At 36.3% G+C, this 22,500-nt stretch overlaps 1 protein-coding gene across 1 annotated transcript in view; it reads right to left on the reverse strand.

The window, feature by feature from the left end:
- Positions 1–22,500, reverse strand: part of LOC137654814 (uncharacterized) — a 44,273-nt gene that overhangs the window by 5,665 nt on the left and 16,108 nt on the right. Inside the window, exons 6-14 of the mRNA XM_068388767.1 lie at positions 22,338–22,443; positions 20,843–21,048; positions 19,798–19,964; positions 18,629–18,786; positions 15,478–15,662; positions 14,319–14,457; positions 9,007–9,149; positions 1,837–1,978; positions 998–1,147 (exon numbers count right to left, since the gene is read on the reverse strand). Coding sequence (XP_068244868.1) covers positions 998–1,147; positions 1,837–1,978; positions 9,007–9,149; positions 14,319–14,457; positions 15,478–15,662; positions 18,629–18,786; positions 19,798–19,964; positions 20,843–21,048; positions 22,338–22,443 — 1,396 coding nt within the window. The remainder of the gene's footprint in view (positions 1–997; positions 1,148–1,836; positions 1,979–9,006; positions 9,150–14,318; positions 14,458–15,477; positions 15,663–18,628; positions 18,787–19,797; positions 19,965–20,842; positions 21,049–22,337; positions 22,444–22,500) is intronic.

Genomic DNA, 22,500 nt, shown 5'->3' on the forward strand with positions numbered 1-22,500 from the left:
TCCTAATATTATTAGTCTATAAATGATCAACTTTCTAGTCCTAGGTTTATGAATCTACATCTAAGGGACATTATTATTATTATTATTATTATTATTATTATTATTATTATTATTATTATTATTAGCTAACCCTAGTTGGAAAAGCAAGATATGCTATAAGCCTAGGGGCTCCAACAGAGACAATATCCCAGTGAGGAAAGGAAACAAGGAAAAAATAAAATATTTTAAGAACAGTAACTACATTAAAAGGAATATTCCCTATATAAACTATAAAAACTTTAACAAAACAAAAGGAAAAGAAATAAGATAGAATAGTGTGCCCGAGTGTACCCTCAATCAGGAGAACTCTAATCCAAGACAGTGGAAGACCATAATCGAACATACAAAAGAGAAACATCCATAATTGTGTAAAGTTGATTAAAAAAAAGTGTAGTTTATATCATCCCTGCAACTAGTATTGCCATAGCCTCTGTACAATGGTCTTCCACTGTCTTGGGTTAGAGTTCTCTTGCTTGAGCGTACACTCAGGCACACAGTCCTAACTTATTTCTCTTCCTTTTGTTTTGTTAAAGTTTTTATAGTTTATATTGATCTTTATTTCAATGATGTTACTCATCTTAAAATATTTTATTTATCCTTGTTTCCTTACCTCACTGGGCTATTTTCCCTGTTGGAGTACATGGGCTTATAGCATCCTGCTTTTCCAACTAGGGTTGTAGCTTAGCAAGTAATAATAATGATAATAATAATAATAATAATAATAATAATAATAATAATAAAAATTACTATAGTCAATTCTTTTTAGTGAGGCAGATTTGCACCGACTCGCAGGGGTGCTCTTTTCGCTCGGAAAAGTTTCCTGATCGCTGATTGGTTGGACAAGATAAATCTTACCAATCAGATAGCAGGAAACTTTTCCGAGGTAAAAGGGCACCGCTGCGAGTCGGTGCAAATGTGCCGCACTAAAAAGAATTGACTATAGTCCTCAATTACCTACCTTAAATTTGTCCGGGACGATGGAAATGTCTAGCTCACTGATAAGGATCCTTCTGCTAAATGTCGTCCGGTGAAAACATTTCGGACACTGGCAGTTATCCCTGAGCCAGATGTAAGGGTATTTGGTTTTAAACCCGTCTTCCCATTGGATCTGATGTCAAGAAAGAAACAGGTTCATGTATTCTCTTTTAAGCAGCGATATCTTATTTGTAAACCACGTATCTGGCATATCCAAAAAAAAAAAAAAAAAAAAAAAAAAAAAAAAAAAAAAAAACTTTCCATCTGCGATCTATTTGTAAACTACGTATCTGGAATATGTAAAAAAAAAAAAACACTTTATCAGTAGTATATTTGTAAACTACGTATCTGTAATATTAAATAGAAAAAAAAACTTTTTATAAGTGACATGATATTTGTAAACTACGGATCTCGAATGTAAAAAAAACAAAAAAAAAACATCAGATATATTTGTAAACTACGTATCTGGAATATGTAAATAAAAAAAACTTTATCAGTAATATATTTGTAAACTACGTATCTGAAATATGTAAAAGAAAAGAAACTTTTTATCAGTTATATATTTGTAAACTGCGTATCTGGAATATGTAAAAAAAAAAAAAAAAAAAAAAAAAAAAAAAAAAAAAAAATTCCGTGAAATAGATGGTCTACTTCCCTCAGTCGTGGGTAACTTATGGCTCTTCCTCTTACAATAAAAGATATTCATCAATAATAGTAATACATAAACCAGATAAAAGATATCAACCATTATTTCAAGAGAACTGATTAAATAAAAAGCTAAACTGTTACATCGACTGATTAATCAGTATTGATGTCACGTACCTCCAACATCCAGTCGTCGTTTAGAAAACTGGTTTCCACAATTCGCCCTGAATCTTTTCCTGTTTGGTGAAGTGTAGGATCTACTTTCTGACCTACACCACCTGTTTGACATCCTGTGTTAATGGTTCTGTGTCCAGGGTGTCTGTAAATCACAGATATTTTCATTAATTCAATTGATAGGTCTATATGAACCTAGATGAAGTTTAGAAAACTGGTTTCCACAATTCTCCCTGAATCTTTTCCTGTTTGGTGAAGTGTAGGATCTACTTTCTGACCTACACCACCTGTTTGACATCCTGTGTTAATGGTTCTGTGTCCAGGGTGTCTGTAAATCACAGATACTTTAATTAATTCAATGGATAGGTCTATATGAACCTAGATGAAGTTATAAAAGGTTAATTTAATTCTAATGTGAGTTATACTAATATTTCTATGATTATTCAAAATGTGCAACCGTTGCCATGTTCTTAACTTTAAATTAATCTTCCACACAATAGGATTACAATAATTATATAAGAAAAATCAAGAGAAAAAGCCGAGTCAGAAGTCTTATTCTGCGTAAATGCAACAACGCTGAGCGTGTGTGAGCATAATCATGTGTAGCTAGGAAGACAACAACGCTAACACTACGGGAAAAGAGTATATGCTTCGATGATAATAGACCTAACCTTAAAGTAAGGATAAATTAAATAATGATACTATCATCGTGATCCTCATCTCCTCCTACGCTTATTACACAAAGGTCCTCGGTTAGATTTCGCCAGCCGTCTCTATCTTTGGCTTTTAAATCAATACTTTAAATGATACTATAGCTAATCAAAAGAGAAAATAAGCAATATTAGTACAAATATGGTTAGAATGTGCTCTGGACTCTGGGACTATATTACTAAAGGCTTTAAATTTTACAAAAGGAAAACGTCCCTGACTGATGAACGCCAGACTGGGGTTCGAGTCCTGCTTAAACTCGTTAGTTTCTTTGGCCACTGCAACCTCACCATCCTCGTGAGCTAAGGATGGAAGGTTTTGGGGAGCCTATAGGTCTATCTGGTAAGTCATCAACAGCTTGGGTGGAGAGGGTTAGGCTCTAGGGCATTGTCCTGCTTGATAGGGCAATGTCACTGTCCCTTGCCTCTGCCATTCATGAGTGACCTTTAAACCTTTAAAGGCCATATCAGGTTATACTTGCTATGAGTCGTGTATTGAAAAAGGTTCATGGGTAAAAATCCAACAAGAAAGCAATGATTTGAAGGGCTGTTTACTAAAAAACGGGGACTAGAATATTTTCTAGACTACCTTATGTTCTACGGATAACCAAGGCAAGAGCCCGTGCTTTGCATAAGGGGAAACAATCTAGAAACAATCAAGCAAGCTTCAAGATAAGGATCTTACCAATTGTTAATAACACTGGAACAATCGGAACAATTAAAAAAAGGAAAATTATTTTTAATATGTAATTTATCAATTACTGTATTACATTTTAGACTATTGCCTGCACTTGATAAAATCATAATCACCTGATAAATGGAGTAGACACTTGTGGGTCCAACGTAAATGGTGTACTTTTACGCAGGATGGCAACGGAGCATTTGAAGATACTGGAAACAGCGTTTAACCTGAAGGGGTTCAACCCTAGTCTCATCAAGCAACTCGTTTGCAACATTGTCGATAACCTGGACGGGAGAATAAATAAGTTGTTAAATGTATGTGACCTCTATGAGGCAATTCCAAGTAAGCAGCTGTAAGTGAGAGGTTGCCTCTGTGAGGTATTTGAGAATGAATAATCAACGATTTGTTAAAGAGGGGTTACCTCTACGAGATGTTTGCTGCACAAGAAGTTGTTGATGAGAGGTTGCCACTGTGAGGTATTTGAGAATGAATAATCAACGATTGTTAAAGAGGGGTTACCTCTATGAGGTGTTTGCACGCAAGAAGTTGTTGATGAGAAGTTGCCTCTGTGAAATATTTGATAATGGATAAACAAGGATTAGTTAAAAAAGGGGTTACCTCCGAGGCAATTGCATGTAAGTAGCTGTAAGTGAGAGGTTGCCTCTGTGAGGTATCTGACAATGAATAAACAAAGATTTGTTAAAGAGGGGTTACCACTATGAGGCAATTGCACGTAAGTAATTGTAAGTGAGAGGTTGCCTCTGTGAGGTATTTGAGAATGAATAAAAAATTATTTGTTAAAGAGGGGTTACGTCTATGAGGTGTTTGCTCGTAAGAAGTTGTTGATGAGAGGTTGCCACTGTGAGGTATTTGACAATGAATAAACAAAAATTTGTTAAAGAGGAGTTACCTCTATGAGGCAATTGCACGTAAGTAGCTGTAAGTGAGAGGTTGCCACTGTGAGGTATTTGAGAATGAATAAACTCAGATTTGTTAAAGAGGGGTTACCTCTATGAGGCAATTGCATTAAGTAGCTGTAAGTGAGAGGTTGCCTCAGTGAGGTATTTGAGAATGAATAAAAAACGATTTGTTAAAGAGGGGTTACCTCTATGAGGCAATTGCATGCAAGTAGCTCTAAGTGAGAGGTTGCCACTGTGAGGTATTTGGTAAAGAATAAACAAGGATTCGTTAAAGAGGGGTTACCTCTTTGAGGTGTTTGCACGCAAGAAGTTGATGAGAGGTGTCCTCTGTGATGTGTTTGATAATGACCAGGACAACGATTGTGATTTTGGATTAACTGTTTATCATTATGTTTTATAATGTACAAATGATCATATAGAACAAGTAAAAAGAAAAGAAAAGTAAAAAAAAAAAAAGGAAATGAGCAATATCCGTTAAAGCAAACTTCTACAGAATAGAATGTAATAACACATAAGTACTATAGAATATGAAAAACACGAACCTGTTGTAAAAAAAAAATAACCATCATATAAATGAAAGTATTTTTAAATATCAAATATAAAATATACTACTTAATGTACAAGCAGAGATTTGTTTAACACTGACTGTCAAGAAAATTGTTCCACTGTTTGAAATGTCACTGTCCCTTGCGTCTGCCATTAATGAGTGACCTTTAAACATTTAAATTGTTTTCATAGGAAAAAAGTAAAAACTGGTTAGGTACAAGTAACGGCATTTGAGAACTTCAAATATCTCTTAAGCGGGTTTTACAAGGCCGAACGGTTCGTCGAACCCGGTTGTCGAACCCGATTGTCAAACCTGCTTGCCAAACGGTTCGAAGAGGTGGAGTCAGTCACAAATGAAGCTCCGCCTACAAAGGTCAGGCGAGAACAGACTTTCTTCGAACCTTTCGACAACAACCAAATAAACCATTCACACGTTCGAACATCACTTCAAACAAGGCCCATTAAAGGCCCTTGACTTCAAACACTTCCCTGTTCGATCGTGTAACCCCGCCTTTACTTGTAAACTGTAATTCTAGGGATATTCCTAACCTAACCTTCTCTAACCTAGGACAGCGTCCCAGCAGCCCGGCGATTCTCCAGGTGAAATACCTATAAGATAAAGCTTGAATTTACTAAATACTTATTGCTTGAAGCACTGGGTACAGTTAAGTACTGCACTGTAATTGTTCAGTGGCCACTTTCCTGATTCCTCTTGGTTAGGGTAAAAGAGACTCTTTAGCAATGATAAGCTGCTCTTCTAGGAGAAGGAAACTCCAAATTCAAACTATTGTGTTTTAGTCTTGGGTAGTGCCATAGCCTCTGTACCATGGTCTTTTACTGTCTTGGGTTAGAGTTCTTCGCTTGAGTGTACACTCGGGCACACTATTCTATCTTATTTCTCTTCCTCTTTGTTACAATTTTATAGTTTAAATATGAAATATCGGTAATAGTATACAACACCACGCTCTCCACTTACTCCAAAATAATGCAATCCTGCAGTTTTCATCTTCTTGCACAGTAATTAGGTGATTATTCAAATTCTGGGAAAGCAATAATTAGCAAGATATGTTGAGGAAGGGGGAATTGGTTATAAAAAGAAAATAGCTCGGTTTCCTCACTAAACGACTCTGAACTGACATGTCAACAAAGTCAACCAAACAGAATTCGTGATGCCAGCGTACATTTGATATACTGTATATTCAAAATATACTTAATAAAAAATTGAGTAATTATTCAAAAGTGTCACTAATTGTAAATTGTATATTTTATGGACACTTTTGAGTAATTAATTCATTTTTAACTAAGTATATTTTGAATATACAGTATATCAAATGTACGCTGGCATCACGAACTTCTGTTAATGTACGCTGGCATCACGAATTCTGTTTGGTTGACTTTGTTGACATGTCAGTTCAGAGTCGTTTAGTGAGGAAACCGAGCTATTTTCTTTTTATAACCCCTTCCCCCCTCTTCAACATATCTTGCTAATTATTGCTTTCCCAGAATTTAAATAACCACCTAAGTACTGTGCAAGAAGATGAAAACTGCAGGATTGCATGATTTTGGAGTAAATGAAGAGCGTGATGTTGTAAACTATTACCGAAATATCTATTTTAATGTTATTACTGTTTTCAAAGTTCTATTTTAATTGTCAATTACTGATCTTATTGTTTCCTTTCCTCACTGGTCTACTTTCCCTGTTGGAGCCACTGGGCTTATAGCAACCTGCTTTCCCAACTAGGGTTGTAGCTTAGCAAGTAATAATAATAATAATAATAATAATAATAATAATAAGAGTCGTGACTCTACTGCTAGGCTTACCTTAAACGCTTTCTGTATTCATGCGAGTAGCAGAGTACCAAGGCCCGAGTACGGGACTATATATATATCTTCGCTTCCCGTTATCCTGCTCTCCAAATAGGGCCATTCCCCGAGCGTTTCATTCTTATCCCATATCTTATCACACCAGCAAAGTCAAAATGACTTACGGATATACCGTTGACGCAAACAAAGATTAACAAACAAATGCTGACGGCACAAAATAGCACAAACGAAGGTAAACAACCGTCTGAAATATGATTGGAATAATTGCAGACCGATATCTGCAGACTCTTAAAAACTAAAATATGTAATATTCAGTTTAATGACATATATGTAGAAAGGCGTAGCTGTATTATTTGGTCTCTCTTTAATGGTTAAAATTTTTTTATTGATTTTATATATAGAAATTTATTAATCTAAATCTCTCAGATATTGGTCATAGTATCGTAAGTAATTTAGTATTCGTAGTAGACTATTGGTGGTCATGAAACTACTCTCCCGAGCTAGAAGACACAAAATCGATTTCCAGAGAGATGTGGGCTTGGCCATTTGGACAAGTTAGGTTATTTTTGAGTATGTGTGTATATCTAGATTCTAGTAGACTCCAGAATCTTCTAAGGTTTAACTCATTTCTATATAGGGTTGACGTATCAATAAGTCGCCTCCATCGATTTCTGTCCCGTCTCTTTAGCAGCTCTTCTAGGAGTAGGAAACTCCAAAATCAAACTATTGTTTTCTAGTCTTGGGTAGTGCCATAACCTCTGTAGCCTACCATGGTCTTCTACTGTCTTGGGTTAGAGTTCTTTTGCTTGAGGGTACACTCGGGCACACTATTCTATTCTATTCTATTCTATGACCACACAATCACGCTATCTCTTTCTTTGTCTTACTCTCTTCCTTTTATCCGAACTACTATCTCCCTCGTATATCTTACAAAATATGGGTAATAAAGGGTTGACAGTAGGCCTATACAATTTTTTTCATATACATTACTGTTTCCCACATTCATATAATCCCTTTGGTACTGGTAGGTCTGTAGTGTAGCTCAACCGTCGGTAGGCCTATAATTCTAATCATGTGGTCATTGCTCTTTTATAGTGACTTACTTTATTGTGGCTTATATGGCATTTTAAGATTCATTGGGCATTTTAATTTTGAGTTTTGACCATAATCATGTTAATTTCTTAGGGTTGGAAGTCATTTCTGTTACCCTGAAGACCTAATGAACTGTACAATGATGATAATTTTGTGTAAATCACGAACAGAGACATGAAGGGAAGAGAAAAATGAGCTACGTTGAGCCTACCTTTACCACTGCTCTTAGAAGAGCTTTGGTAAAGGTCCACCCTTATTCATATCCCTCTAAATCTGCGTCCTGAAGTTAAAACTGATAGTTTAAATAATTAACATGAGCTTCCTACGGGATTTCAAAAGCCCATTCGCTGTTAATCACTGAACCATAAAATTTACCTTAACTAAGCCCAGTTAAAATCATGACATTTTATAACTGCAGAAGCATACTCTGTCCGCTGATCACTGTGTAAACTGTTTAAGAATATTAAACTTTATGGCATTATAGAAGTTCAATAAGTATTGGAAAATAGGCCTAGCTCTGTAAAAATTATCACACATTTGAAAACCCAAATTAATCTGGTATAGGCTGCTAGGCATACTCTTCAATATCTGGATTTTTGAAAAATACTTTACTATAACAGCAAGGTTTTTGCTCATACAATTCATTATTTACTAGAGATAAAATTAATTTTTCTCAAGCTACTAAAACTAAAATTGAGATCGTAGACATAATCATCATTATCAACTCCTCCCACGCCTATTGACGCAAAGGGCCTCGGTTAGATTTCGCCAGCCGCCTCTATATTGAGCTTTTAAACCAATACTTCCCCATTCACCATCTCCTACTTCACGCTGCATATTCCTCAGCCATGTAGGCCTGGGTCTTCCAACTCTTCTAGTACCTTGTGGAGCCATATTATTATTATTATTAAAGCTACAACCGTAGTTAGAAAAAACAGGATGTTACAAGCCCAAGAGCTCCAACAGGGAAAATAGCCCAGTAAGTAAAGGAAATTAGTCAAGATATAAACAACAAGAGAAGTAATGAACAGTTAAAATAAAATATTATAAGAACATTAATAACATTAAAATACATCTTTCATATATAAACTACAAAAAAAGACTAAAAACCAAGAGGAAGAGAAATAAGATAGAATAGTATGCTAGAGTATGCTTCAATTTTTTTTTAGAATTCTATTTAATCTTACAATTTCTTTAGAATATAGTTGACAGTTCTTTATTAAAAATATTCTTGAAAAGATCAAATTTCCTTAAGGCAATGAAATTTCCTTATGCTAGGCCTAGGCCTACATCACAACTTTGAAGTTAAGGAGATAATCGGTTGATTATCTGTTTTCCATAATAAGTTAATCATCTTAAAATCAAACTTACTCATAGGTCCAGTTTTAACCTTAGTACGTACCGTGTCTGAAGTGGTTGAGATAATGGAAGACTGAGAGATAAAACTGCTACTCTGATAATAGTAGAAATAATCACAGACATACCACTATTGTCATTCGAATCGGTTGCAATGGCTTCAGTCGTATAAACGATATTAATTTTATTCTTTCAAAGTAGATTTCATTATACAGAAAGGTTATATTAAATTGTTTTATTAAGAAATTTAAACATGAATATAACAAACGATTCATATGATCTTTATAAAGAATATTTATTCATGAAACCGAAGCCAAACTAATTTTGTTTATTAAGAAATTTAAAAATGAATATAACAAACGATTCATGTGATCTTTATAACGAATATTTATTCATGAAACCGAAGCCAAAATGTAACCGACTCGAAATCACCTCACTTCTGACGTAGGCACGATTCCCTTACATATACAACCACCGACTTCTCGAGGTATTTTGTGTAGTTCTATACTTCGGCGTGAACACTCATTCGATCAGCGTTACTTATATAACCTTTTTTTTTTCTTTTTCTTTTGCCTTATACAAGTGTGGTGAAATTTGTGTTATTATATATATATCTTTGTGCAATCCTATGAATGTACATAATTACAGTTTTCTTATTCCTAATTCACGTACGATGATATACGCGTATATGCATTAGTATGCGAGTGTTTATTCATACACACGTTTATATATATCTATATACACACACACGCATATATATATATATGTATATATATATATATATATATATATATATATATATATATATATATATATGTATATATATATATATATATATATATATATATATATATATATATATGTATGTATATGTATATATATATGTATATATATATATATATATATATATATATATATATATATATATATATATATATATATACACAGTATATACGTAGCCTACATATGTGAATATATGTATATATAAGTATATATACATATTTGCATATATATATATGTATATATATAAATATATATCTATATATATATATATATATATATATATATATATATATATATATATATATATATATATATATATATATATATATATATATATATATATATATATATATATATATATATATACATATATATATATATGTAGTATATACTGTATATATATGTGTATATATATATATATATATATATATATATATATATATATATATATATATATATATATATATATATATATATATATATATATATACATATATATATATATATATATATATATATATATATATATATACATATATATATATATATATATATATATATATATATATATATATATATATATATATATATATATATATGTATATATATATATATATATATATATATATATATATATATATATATATATATATATATATATATATATATATTATGCCCTATCTGAGTGAAGAGGCTTGTGTATCGCCATGATCAGCAAAACTATACTATGATAGTCAGGGCCATCCATACTAGGTTGGCTTGTTGTTGACGATCAGGCTAAAATTTCCCACCATTACCAATCAGTAGTGGCCAGCGGAGTTATGAAAATGGCCAAACCCCATAGGCCTACATGACTAAGGACATGTCCGAGACCTTTGTCCTGCAGTGGATTAGAAATGGCTGCATTTGTTGTTGTTGTTGTTGTTGTTAAAGTTTTTATAGTTTATAAGGGAAATATTTATTTCAATGTTTCTGTTCTTGAAATATATAAATTTTCCTTGTTTCATTTCCTCACTGGGCTATTTTCCCTGTTGAAGCCCCTGGGCTTATAGCATCCTGCTTTTCCAACCAGGGTTTTAGCTTAGCAAGTAATAATGATAATAATAATAATAACAATAATAATAATAATAATAATAATAATAGTGTGTGTGTGTACTTTACAATTTTTTTAACAAATAAAAACTGAATTTTCAGTAATGTTCACGAAAGTAAAAAAAAAAAAAAAACTTTATTCACATGCAAATATATTATGTAAAAGGCCTGATTCAAAATACAAGAAACCGTTAACAGTAGCATTAATAGCTCCGTTACGGTTAATCTCAATCATTAATATATCTAATCACGGCAAGTGGAACACATCTCAATAATCTAGGTCTCTCATAAGTGTTTTCCTATTTACTTGAAGATAATATTTAATATTTTCTTGTTTTGTAAGTGATAATAGTTATAAGTTATATAACTGTTTTTGTCACGTTGCCTATCGTTTGCCTCTTGGGGAGTGGTAGGCGGGGCCTGTTGGGGAGTTGGAGGCGGGGTTACTGGGCTTGGGGGGAGGGACTTGAGTGTAATACTGTCATTAGAGCAGGGCCAGTCCACGAAGAAGAGTGCCGGCCGCCGGGTACTTTTGACAATTCGTCAAACTTGGTACTAACTGTGGATTATTGTCATTCCCTCATAGAAACATTATCAATGCTGAGATCAGGATGTTGAGGAGCCACTGTCCTAGACTACTTACAATCATACTTTGAGTTTTGTTAGGAATCAACTTCATGCCCCATAATTTGCACCATGCACTAATTTCAGCTAGATCTCTATTAAGGGTTCAGCAACCCCAGATCTACATTCAGGAGATGGAACTGATGCAAAGAGAGTAGCATCATCTGCATATGCAACAAGCTTAATAGATGTTTGGTCTTTTTGATTAATTAACCCTACTTAAAAACTATTCTGTTGTATGACAAACGATATGAGGCCTTTGACAGAAACATTAGTGAACTGACATCTTGCTCCCAGATGTGTTTCTTCCATATATGGCAAGCAATTACGTGCAAAAATCGAATAAAATCAAAACTAACTTTAAGAAACGAGTTGAAGCGAATGAAAATGACCTTAGGTACAATTTTGTTATCATGTAGCTCTTTATAAACAATCACCGACTGATAAAGTTCAAGGTGCATATTTCTCAAGTATGATTTGAGATCAAGAATCGTAGCAGTAGGTAGTAGGTTGGCCAGGGCAACAGCCACCCGTTGAGATACTACCATTAGAGAGTTATGGGGTCCTTTGCCTGGCCAGACAGTACTACATTGGATCATTCTCTCTGTTTATGGTTCACTTTCCCTTTGCTTACACATACACCGGATAGTCTGGCCTATTCTTTACAGATTCTCTTCTGTCCTCATGCACCTAACAACATAGATTATCAAACAATTCTTAACCCAAGGGGATAACTGCTCCACTGTAATTGTTCAGTGGCTACTTTCCTCTTGGAAGGGGTAGAAGAGACTCTTTAGCTATGGCAAGCAGCTCTTCTAGGAGGACACTCCAAAATCATACCATTATTCTCTAATCTTGGGTAGGGCCATAGCCTCTGTACCATGGTCTTCCACTGTCTTTGGTTAGAGTTCTCTTGTTTGAGGGTACACTCGGATACACTATTCTATCTTATTTCTCTTCCACTTGTCTCAAAGTTCTTATAGTTTATATAGGAAACGTTTATTTTAATGTTATTACTGTTTCCTTTCTTCACTGGGTTATTTTTTCTGTTGGAGCCCCCGGGCTTATATCATCCTGCTTTTCCAACTAGGGTTGTAGCTTAGCAAGTAATAATATATGTATATATATATATATATATATATATATATATATATATATATATATATATTTTATATACACACACATATATATATATATATATATATATATACTGTATATATATATATATATATATATATATATATATATATATATATATATATATATATATCTGATTAAGGCATAAGACCCAGGCATATTGTAGGATCTGACAGACATGTTACTGAAAATAATCTTTATTTATCTTAAAACTACAAACATTATATTGGATTAAATTTTTGTCGTATCACACAGACATTTCAAGGCTGTATAAGATGTAAAAGGAATAATACAAAGATTTGAAAACAGAGAAATGCAATAAAAATATTTAAAGTTGGCATGGCCTAGATTTAGATTCATGTCCTTGGTTTAAAGGTAGGTCATGAATGGCAGAGGCAAGGGACAATGATAATGCCAGAGAGACTGACCTTTCAGGATATACATATGATCAGCGTCCAAGCTCCCATTTCACTTAAGCTAGGACCAGGGAAGTTCAGGCAATGGATAGGGACAATGACCTAGAGACTGACCTTACAGTATATTACATATGATCAGCGCCCAAGCTCCCATTTCACCTAAGCTAGGACCAGGGAAGGCCAGGCAATGGATAGAGACAATGACCTAGAGATTGACCATACAGTATATACATATGATCAGTGCCCAAGCTCTTCAACACACACGCTGGGACCAGGGAGGGCCAGACAATAGATAGAGACAATGCCATAGAGACTGACCATACAGTATATACATATGATCAGTGCCCAAGCTCCTCTACACACAAACTAGGACCAGGGAAGGCCAGGCAATGGATAGGGACAATGCATTAGAGACTAACCATACAGTATATACATATTATCAGCATACAAGCTTCCTTTCCACCCAAGCTAGGACCAGGGAAGGCCAGGCAATGGATAGGGACAATGCATTAGAGACTAACCATACAGTATATACATATTATCAGCATACAAGCTTCCTTTCCACCCAAGCTAGGACCAGGGAAGTCCAGGCAATGGATAGCGACAATGCCCTAGAGACTGACAAACAGTATATACATATGATCAGCGCCCAAGCTCCTCTACACACAAGCTGGGACCTGGGAGGGCCAGGCAATGGATAGGGAGAATGCCCTAGAGACTAACCATACAGTATATACATATTATCAGCACACAAGCTCCCTTTCCACCCAAACTAGGACCAGGGAGGACCAGGCAATGGCTACTGATGATTCAACAGGTAGACCTATAGGCTTTCCTAAAACCCTGTTCCTTAGCTCATAATGATGGTGAGGTTAGAGACACTACAAGTAGCTATCTAACTTGGTCGGGTCTCAAACTCCAGTTCAGTAGATCGCCAGACAGGGACGTTTCCAGTAGACTACAACAACCCTAAAAGATAGACTACTAATCACGTTGTTGAAAGTTCCTCATATTGATTAATTATAAAATCTTAGCTAATAATAAATTCAAACACCCAAGAAATTATCAACTGTCTCATTGATTGAAGCACACTATAGCTTATCAATTTTGGTTCATGAGCAAAAGCACTTTTGCGGTTTATCAAATTTTACTAATCAACTCAAGTATTGAATAGATAATTATCGAAAGAACAATCAACTTTGATTCGTTGTCTCAAAATAAAATGATGATCATAGTCTGGGCTTTATGAACCAGACAAAACACTTGAATTTATATCTTTCGGTCAACAGTACTTGAGAGAACATACGGCCAGTTGACAGCACACCATCAATCTCTTTTTAAAGTTGTTTAGGGGAGTAAATGTGGCCTTAGTGGGGAACTGAACTAAAGTCAGCTGTAGCACAGGGGCAGAGAGTAGAGAAAGTTGTGTCAGATAGCAATCAGGGCTGACACACCAGAAATCTTGAGAGTAACAGGAGCAGCTCAGGGCATTAGCTGCCCACACACCAGAAGTAGTCTTGAGAGTAACAGCAGGAGCTCAGGGCATTAGCTGCTCACACCAGGAGAAGTCTTGAGAGCAACAGCTGGAGCTCAGGGCATTAGCTGCTCACACACCCGGAGAAGTCTTGAGAGTAACACCAATAGCTCAGGGCATTAGCTGCTCACACACCAGGAGAAGTCTTGAGAGTAACAGCAATAGCTCAGGGCATTAGCTGCTCACACCAGGAGAAGTCTTGAGAGCAAAAGCTGGAACTCAGGGCATTAGCTGCTCACACACCAGAAGTCTTGAGAGTAACAGCAGCAGCTCAGGGGATTAGCTGCTCACACACCAGAAGAATTGAGAGTAACAGCAATACCTCAGGGCATTAGCTGCTCACACACCAGGAGAAGTCTTGAGAGCAACAGCTGGAGCTCAGGGCATTAGCTGCTCACACACCAGGAGAAGTCTTGAGAGCAACAGCTGGAGCTCAGGGCATTAGCTGCTCATACACCAGAAGTCTTGAGAGTAACAGCAGCAGCTCAGGGCATTAGCTGCTCACACACCAGAAGAATTGAAAGTAACAGCAATAGCTCAGGGCATTAGCTGCTCACACACCAGAAGTCTTGAGAGTAACAGCAGCAGCTCAGGGCGTTAGCTGCTCACACACCAGGAGAAGTCTTGAGAGTAACAGCAGCAGGTCAGGGCATTAGCTGCCCACACACCAGAAGTCTGGAGAGTAACAGCAGCAGCTCAGGGCATTAACTGCTAACACACCAGAAGTCTTGAGAGTAACGGCAGGAGCTCAGGGCATTAGCTGCTCACACACCAGAAATCTTGAGAGTAACAGGAGCAGCTCAGGGCATTAGCTGCTCACACTCCAGAAGAATTGAAAGTAACAGCAGTAGCTCAGGGCGTTAGCTGCTCACACACCAGGAGAAGTCTTGAGAGTAACAGCAGCAGGTCAGGGCATTAGCTGCCCACACACCAGAAGTCTTGAGGGTAACAGCAACTGCTCAGGGCATTAGCTGCTAACACACCAGAAGAGGTTTGAGAGTAACAGCAGCAGCTCAGGGCATTAGCTGCTAACACACCAGGAGAGATTTGAGAGTAACAGCACCAAGCCAGCAACTCTCTGTGATAGTCCTGGTTCCTGGTTCCTAACTGGTGACTCTGCAAAACACGTTTGCAGGCACTTTATCAAAGCTTTTTCCCTTATACTAAGCACTGTAATTGCAAATTCTCCTGTAACTCACAAAACAATAAACTAAAATGAAAATCTAAAGTTTTACTTTTTTTCACTTTCTGCCTTAAACTCAGTTGGGATACCTTGTCATTAGTTTAGGCAACCTATGTATTTCACCAACCACTTGGGGGCTAGACGCACCGTCAAAAAGCCCCTGTCCGGAGAGAAGCTCCGGGCAATCTAAAGAAGAAGAACTATGTATTTCACCAGCTTTCCGCTAGGATTTTGCGACATATCCAGTTTCCTGATTGTGGCCATGGAAACAAATGCTCCTTGTTACCTTCTTTGCACAGTTCACAAGAGAAAATTGCTCTAATTTTGAACAGGTTTAACCTTGTTGTCATGACTAGGATTGTCTTATCTAGAGTACCTATATGGGTACTCTAGTCTTGTCCATATCCATTTATCATTTCATCCTATAAATCTCAATTTCTTTATCCCTTCTTTTCTTCAGTATTTTCCATAATTATTCCTTAATATTTTTTTTCAGGGACCTCTCCCCCTATTTTTTTTATTCTTAGTTCCATTTTATATTTTCTACAGATTTCTCTAATCCTGCTTCCCAAGCACTTTCCAAATGGATTCTGCAATAAATTCTCAACTACTTCCCTGATTAATCTTATTTCAACGGAGTTTATGATATTATGAAACAGCTATATTTTTTTATACTTCATTCTAGAAAACCCTTGATATATTCCTGTTTCTGATATGACGCCCCGGTACGGAGTACTGGATTGTTCATATTCTGTATTGTAGGTTTTCCAGATCTTCTATTTCTTTCTCTTATTTTAATTCAAATCTGTACATCATCATCTTCTCCTATGCCTATTAACGCAAAGGGCCTCTATCTTGAACCTTTAATCCAATACATATCCAGTCATCATCTCCTACTTCGCGCTTCATAGTCCTCAGCCATGTAGGCCTGGGTCCTCCAACTCTTCTAGTGCCCTGTGGAGCCCAGGTGAACGTTTGGTGAACTAATCTCTCTTGGGGAGTGCAAAGAGCACGCCCAAACCATCTCTGTACATTTTCCAATGTACAGATCTGATTCTGGTAAAAATCAGATCTGTACACTGACAAATATTGTTGGAACAACCACTGCTTCGTATATTTACCTCCGTCAACGAAGTTGGGTGGAGGTTATGTTTATGGCCCCGTTTTTTTGTTTGTGAACAACTTCCCGGCCACATTTTTGTTCATAGGGTAGTGAAACTTACAGGGATTAATTGATATGTTAAGACATGGAAGGGATTTAATTTTGAAAGTCCTAGGTCAAAGGTCATGGTCGAGAAATGAGCTGCCTTGGTGGAGATCACAATTTTACTCATTGAGTAGTGAATCTTTCCGGGATTAATTGTTATGTTAAGTCGTGGAAGTTATTCCTAGGCGATAAATAAGCTGCCGTGGCGGAGGTCTGTGCTCTATTCAGCCCCTCTAGTTTCTTTCTGACACCCAATGCCATTTTCCTACCCTCCTCAAGTCTCCATATTTAAGTATTTCTTGGACCAAGCACGAAATCCCTTGGCTTTACTTATTCATACTCATTTGTTTGATTTCTTTCTCTGTGTACCATTCTCCCAGATACTTATGTTCCTCAACTATACTTACGCGAACTGTGAGCAGTAATTAAGATACCAGAAGTAGCAGAACTAGTAGCAATAGTAATAGATATAGAAATATCAGCGATGAAAGTAGCAGCAACAATAGCAATAGTAGTGGTAGTATTAAATATCAAAGCTTGATCAAGCCTAAAATTTGTGCCAGAGGGCATTATCTGCGTGTACCCCATAGATAGTAGAGAAAGAAAAACTAACAAAATCAGCAGCTGTAGTAGTAGTAGCAGTAGTAGTAGTAGTAATAGTAGTAGTAGTGGTAGTAGTAGTAATAGTAGTAGCACTTATGAAAGTAGCAGCAGCAACAGTAGTGGTAGTATTCAATATCAGCGCTTGATCAAACCAAATATTCAAGCCAGAAGGCATTATCAGCCTGTACACCAGTGGTTCCCAAACTATCTTACCTGACGCCCCCTTTTTGCATCCAGTAGACTCGTACGCCCCCACTCCTCCTTTTATTATATGAAATGATTCTTACATTTATTTCTTAGCATTGTACAGGAAAACAGAATTCTGTTTGTATTACATTTTAATAATGAAAGCCATTCAAACAAATAATAGTACATTCCAGTGTCTAAAAACGAGCGAAAAAAAGTTTGAACATTAGCAAATTGGCAAAATTGAGTTGCAATCTTAAGAATAGAAAAATTGAAAACATGGCATATAATATTTGGAAATACTTAGGAGACTAAGGCACAATTTCTGGTCAATTTTTTTAGAAGGATGCTGCTGTTCTTTTAATGATTTTATTATGCTATTAAACAAGTAATTTTGAGCAGATGCCTTCATGCCCCCCTTGTATCGTCCTCACGCCCCCCTAGTGGGGCGCGCCCCCCAGTTTGGGAACCACTGCTGTACACCATAAATAGTAGAGAAAGAAACACTAACCAAATCAGTAGTAGTAGTAGTGGTAGCACTTATAAAAGTAGCAGCAGTAACAGTAGTTGTAATATTCAAGCCAAAAATTCAGACCAGAAGGCATTATAAGCGTGTACACCATAAATAATAAATAAAACCAGACCAACAGCAGCAATGGTAGTAGTAGTAGTAGTAGTAGTAGTAGTAGTAGTAGTAGCACTTATGAAAGTAGCAGCAGCAACAGTAGTGGTAGTATTCAATATCAGAGCTTGATGCAGAGTTTGATCAAGCCAAAAATTCGTGCCAGAACACATTATCAGCGTGTACACCATAAATGTTAGATAAAGAAACACCAATAGTAGTAGTAGTAGTAGTAGTAGTAGCAGTAGTAGTAGTAGTAGTAGTAGTAGTAGTGGGGATTAGGGATTGATCAAGCCATGCTTCATTTGTAGGACTCTTCGACAGGATCTGACCATATCCCAGTCCCAGTAGCATCCTTCCAGTTCTCTGGTGCCCTCGGTCATTCGGAATCCGTTCCTCCCGTGCATGATACGGGAGTTGTCGAAGATCAAAATGTCGCCTGAAATATGATTAGAAATGTCAATCGTTGAAAATTACCAAGAGAAATTTGCTGCTTTTATCTGAAGGTATTTTAATCCTCTCTCACCTTGATGTCCTAAGACGCATTCACTCAGAGACACACATCAGACATGGGACACTAACTAACACTCACTACTCCATCCTCCTCTTTCTCATTTACTCTCATTGCTTACTTTTGCTCACATTAAACTAAATCTCAACTCTCTCTTCGTGCAGATACTATCAAAACTTTTACCAGGTTTTAAAGTTTCTCTTCACTGTCACCGATCTGCTAAGTATATACCCCATTCACAATTCATTATCTTATCCCACAACTGTGCAAATATATTCTTAGTTTTTTCCCTAAACTCTTGCACTATTCCATTCATAAATATGTTAAACAGTCATGGAGACATAACACAACCTCAGCTTAAACTCACTTTCACACTAAACCAGCCATTTTAACACAACCTCAGCTTAAACTCACTTTCACACTAAACCAGCCATTTTAACACAACCTCAGCTTAAACTCACTTTCACACTAAACCAGCCATTTTAACACAACCTCAGCTTAAACTCACTTTCACACTAAACCAGCCATTTTCCTGCCTAGATACTTTAACAAATCCTTCACTTCTACAGTTATACAGTTTACAACGTTTAGAAAAGACTAAAATGATTGGCTACACCACCACTTGCTCTTACTGCACAGCCTCTACGACGTTTACAAAGTTTCCAGAAGGCTAAAATCACCAGTTTTTAATTGCCTCTAACAACTTATCATCTAGACTATACCATAAATCATTTTTATATACATACATACATATATATATATAAATATATATATATATATATATATATATATATATATATATATATATACATACATACATATATATATATATATATATATATATATATATATATATATATATATATATATATATATATATATATATATATAAGTGTGAAAAATAATTACTCTCCCCACAACAAACAAACATGAACATACCATCTTCCATTTTGTACATAACCGTGTTTTCCGGTCGGTACAGGAGGCCATAGAAGGTCAACATGGCATCATACCATTCTCTGACCTTCTCGATTGGAGCGCTGAAGTGAGAATCCCTTCCCATGTGGCTGGACGAAACTGCCGAGATCTTTCCATTGCGATCAACTCTGATAAGAGGATGATAATGATGATGATAATGATGATGATGATAAAAATAATAATGATGATTATAATAATATTATTATCATTATTATTATTATTAGTTGCTAAGCTACAACCCTAGTTGGAAAAGCAGGATGCTATAAGCCCAGGGGCTCCAACAGAGAAAATAGCTCAGTGAGGAAAGGAAACAATGAATAATAACATATTCTAAGAAGAGCAATAATATTAAAATAAATATCACTTTATAAACTATAAAAACTTTAAAAAAAATAAAAGGAAGAGGAATAAGATATAAGATAGAACAGTGTGCCCGAGTGTACCCTCAAGCAAGAGAGCTCTAACCCAAGAAAGTGGAAGACCAGTGTACAGAGGCTATAGCACTACCCAAGATTAGAGAACAATGGTTTGATTTTGGAGTGTCCATCTCCTAGAAGATCTGCTTACCATAGCTAAAGAGTCTCTTCTACCCTTACAAAGAGGAAAGTAGCAACTGAACAATTACAGTGCAGTAGTTAACCCCTTGGGTGAAGAAGAATTGTTTGGTAATCTCAGTGTTGTCAGGTGTATGAGGACAGAGTAAAATATATAAAGAATAAGCCAGACTATTCGGTGAGTGAGTGTGTAGGCAAAGGGAAATTGAACCGTAACCAGAGAGAGGGCTCTAATGTAGTACTGTGTGGCCAGTCAAAAGACCCAATAACTCTCTAGTGGTAGTATCTCAACGTGTGGCTGGTGCCCTGGCTAACCTACTACCTACAAATCGGCCAAATCAACTCTACTGTAGTAATGATGCTCCTAAAAACCGCCTTATTGCTATCGAAGACATCGACGCAGGATCTTACTTTTATTACTAGGAATCTAGGACTTTCTTTTCGATACTTACTGAATCAAAGGATGCTGACTGAGGACGAAGAATCTCTTGAGCTTCTCCTCGTTGCCGATGTCGATGAAATCGATCGGCGTCGTCGACAGGATGTCGAATTTTTCTGGGTAGCGGTCCCGTAGCTGTTCGGCCACGCTGAAGGAGTCGACCAGCACGTTTTCTCCTCCCTGACAGGACGTTTGTTCTATACAGTGGAGTAACTGGATCTGTTGAGATAAAGAAATAATAATAATAATAATAATAATAATTATTATTGACCAAAACTATTTCATATTGCCAAGGAAGGATGCTATAGTCCATTTCTTTTAGCGAGTCATATTTACACCGACTCGCAGCGGTGCCCTTTTAGCTCGGAAAAATTTCCTGATCGCTGATTGGTTGGACAGGATAATTCTAACCAATCAGCGATCAGGAAAATTTTCCGAGTTAAAAGGGCACCGCTGCGAGTCGGTGCAAATCTGCCTCGCTAAAAGAAATGGACTATAGTGACTGCTACAACCCATGAACATGACACTACCGGGGTCTAAAGCGATGTCAGGCAGGGCAGCTGACCTGGACTATAATCTAACCCAAAGCCTAAGCAAAGTCTTTCAATAAGAAGGCAACTGTGCTTATCCCATACAAATATTGGTAATTTTTCTATTTTGCTATTTTTCCCTATTGGAGCCCTTGGGCTTATAGCATCTTGCTTTTCCAACTAGGGTTGTAGCTTGGCTTGTAATAATAATAATAATAATAATAATAATAAAACACGTTAATAGAAGAAGAAGAAGAAGAAGAAAAGACAATTTATAGTACTATTATATCCCTGCTTCAACCTTTCACGATATTGCTGGTTATGTGTTTTGGTATAGGTAATTCCTTTAACATTCTTTTTTTTTAACTATACCTTACTGCGCAAATCGATTTATCTAGATAACCGAATTTGCCCTGTTATACAAAAGTGATATCTTCATCTATCTCTTTATAATCTCGCTAAGCTGATTCTCTTGATAGCCAAGTGCTCTCTCTCTCTCTCTCTCTCTCTCTCTCTCTCTCTCTCTCTCTCTCTGTTCCATATACTTGGAATAGACTTCCAGCAGATGTAGTAAACAGTAATACGGTAGACGAGTTCGAGAATAAGTTAGACAAGATGATAAGAACTCTAAATGCTTAAACTAAATCGCTCTACCAAAGAGCAAATGAGTCTCTCTCTCTCTCTCTCTCTCTCTCTCTCTCTCTCTCTCTCTCTCTCTCTCTCTCTCTCTCTCTCTCTCTTCCAAATACTTGGAATAGACTTCCAGCAGATGTAGTAAACAGTAATACGGTAAACGAGTTCAAGAATAAGTTAGACAAGATCATAAGAACTCTCTAAATACTAAAACTAAATCGCTCTACTAAAGAGCAAATGGAGTCACTGCGGATGGACTAAAAAGTCTCTCTCTCTCTCTCTCTCTCTCTCTCTCTCTCTCTCTCTCTCTCTCTCTCTCTCTCTCTCTCAATTTCTTCGGCTTACCTCTGGTTTTGTCTGGCAATAAGGAAGGTCTGTGTGCAGGAGCAGGTCACCCGATGTATATGCCAAGTTAATCGGATCGACTCTCGTCTTCACCGCGAAAGTTGATCTAGAGGAATGAAAAGAAACCCGTTATTATTATTATTATTATTATTATTATTATTAT

This window comes from Palaemon carinicauda, chromosome 15, assembly GCF_036898095.1.
Source record: "Palaemon carinicauda isolate YSFRI2023 chromosome 15, ASM3689809v2, whole genome shotgun sequence".
In the NCBI taxonomy this organism is placed as follows: domain Eukaryota; kingdom Metazoa; phylum Arthropoda; class Malacostraca; order Decapoda; family Palaemonidae; genus Palaemon; species Palaemon carinicauda.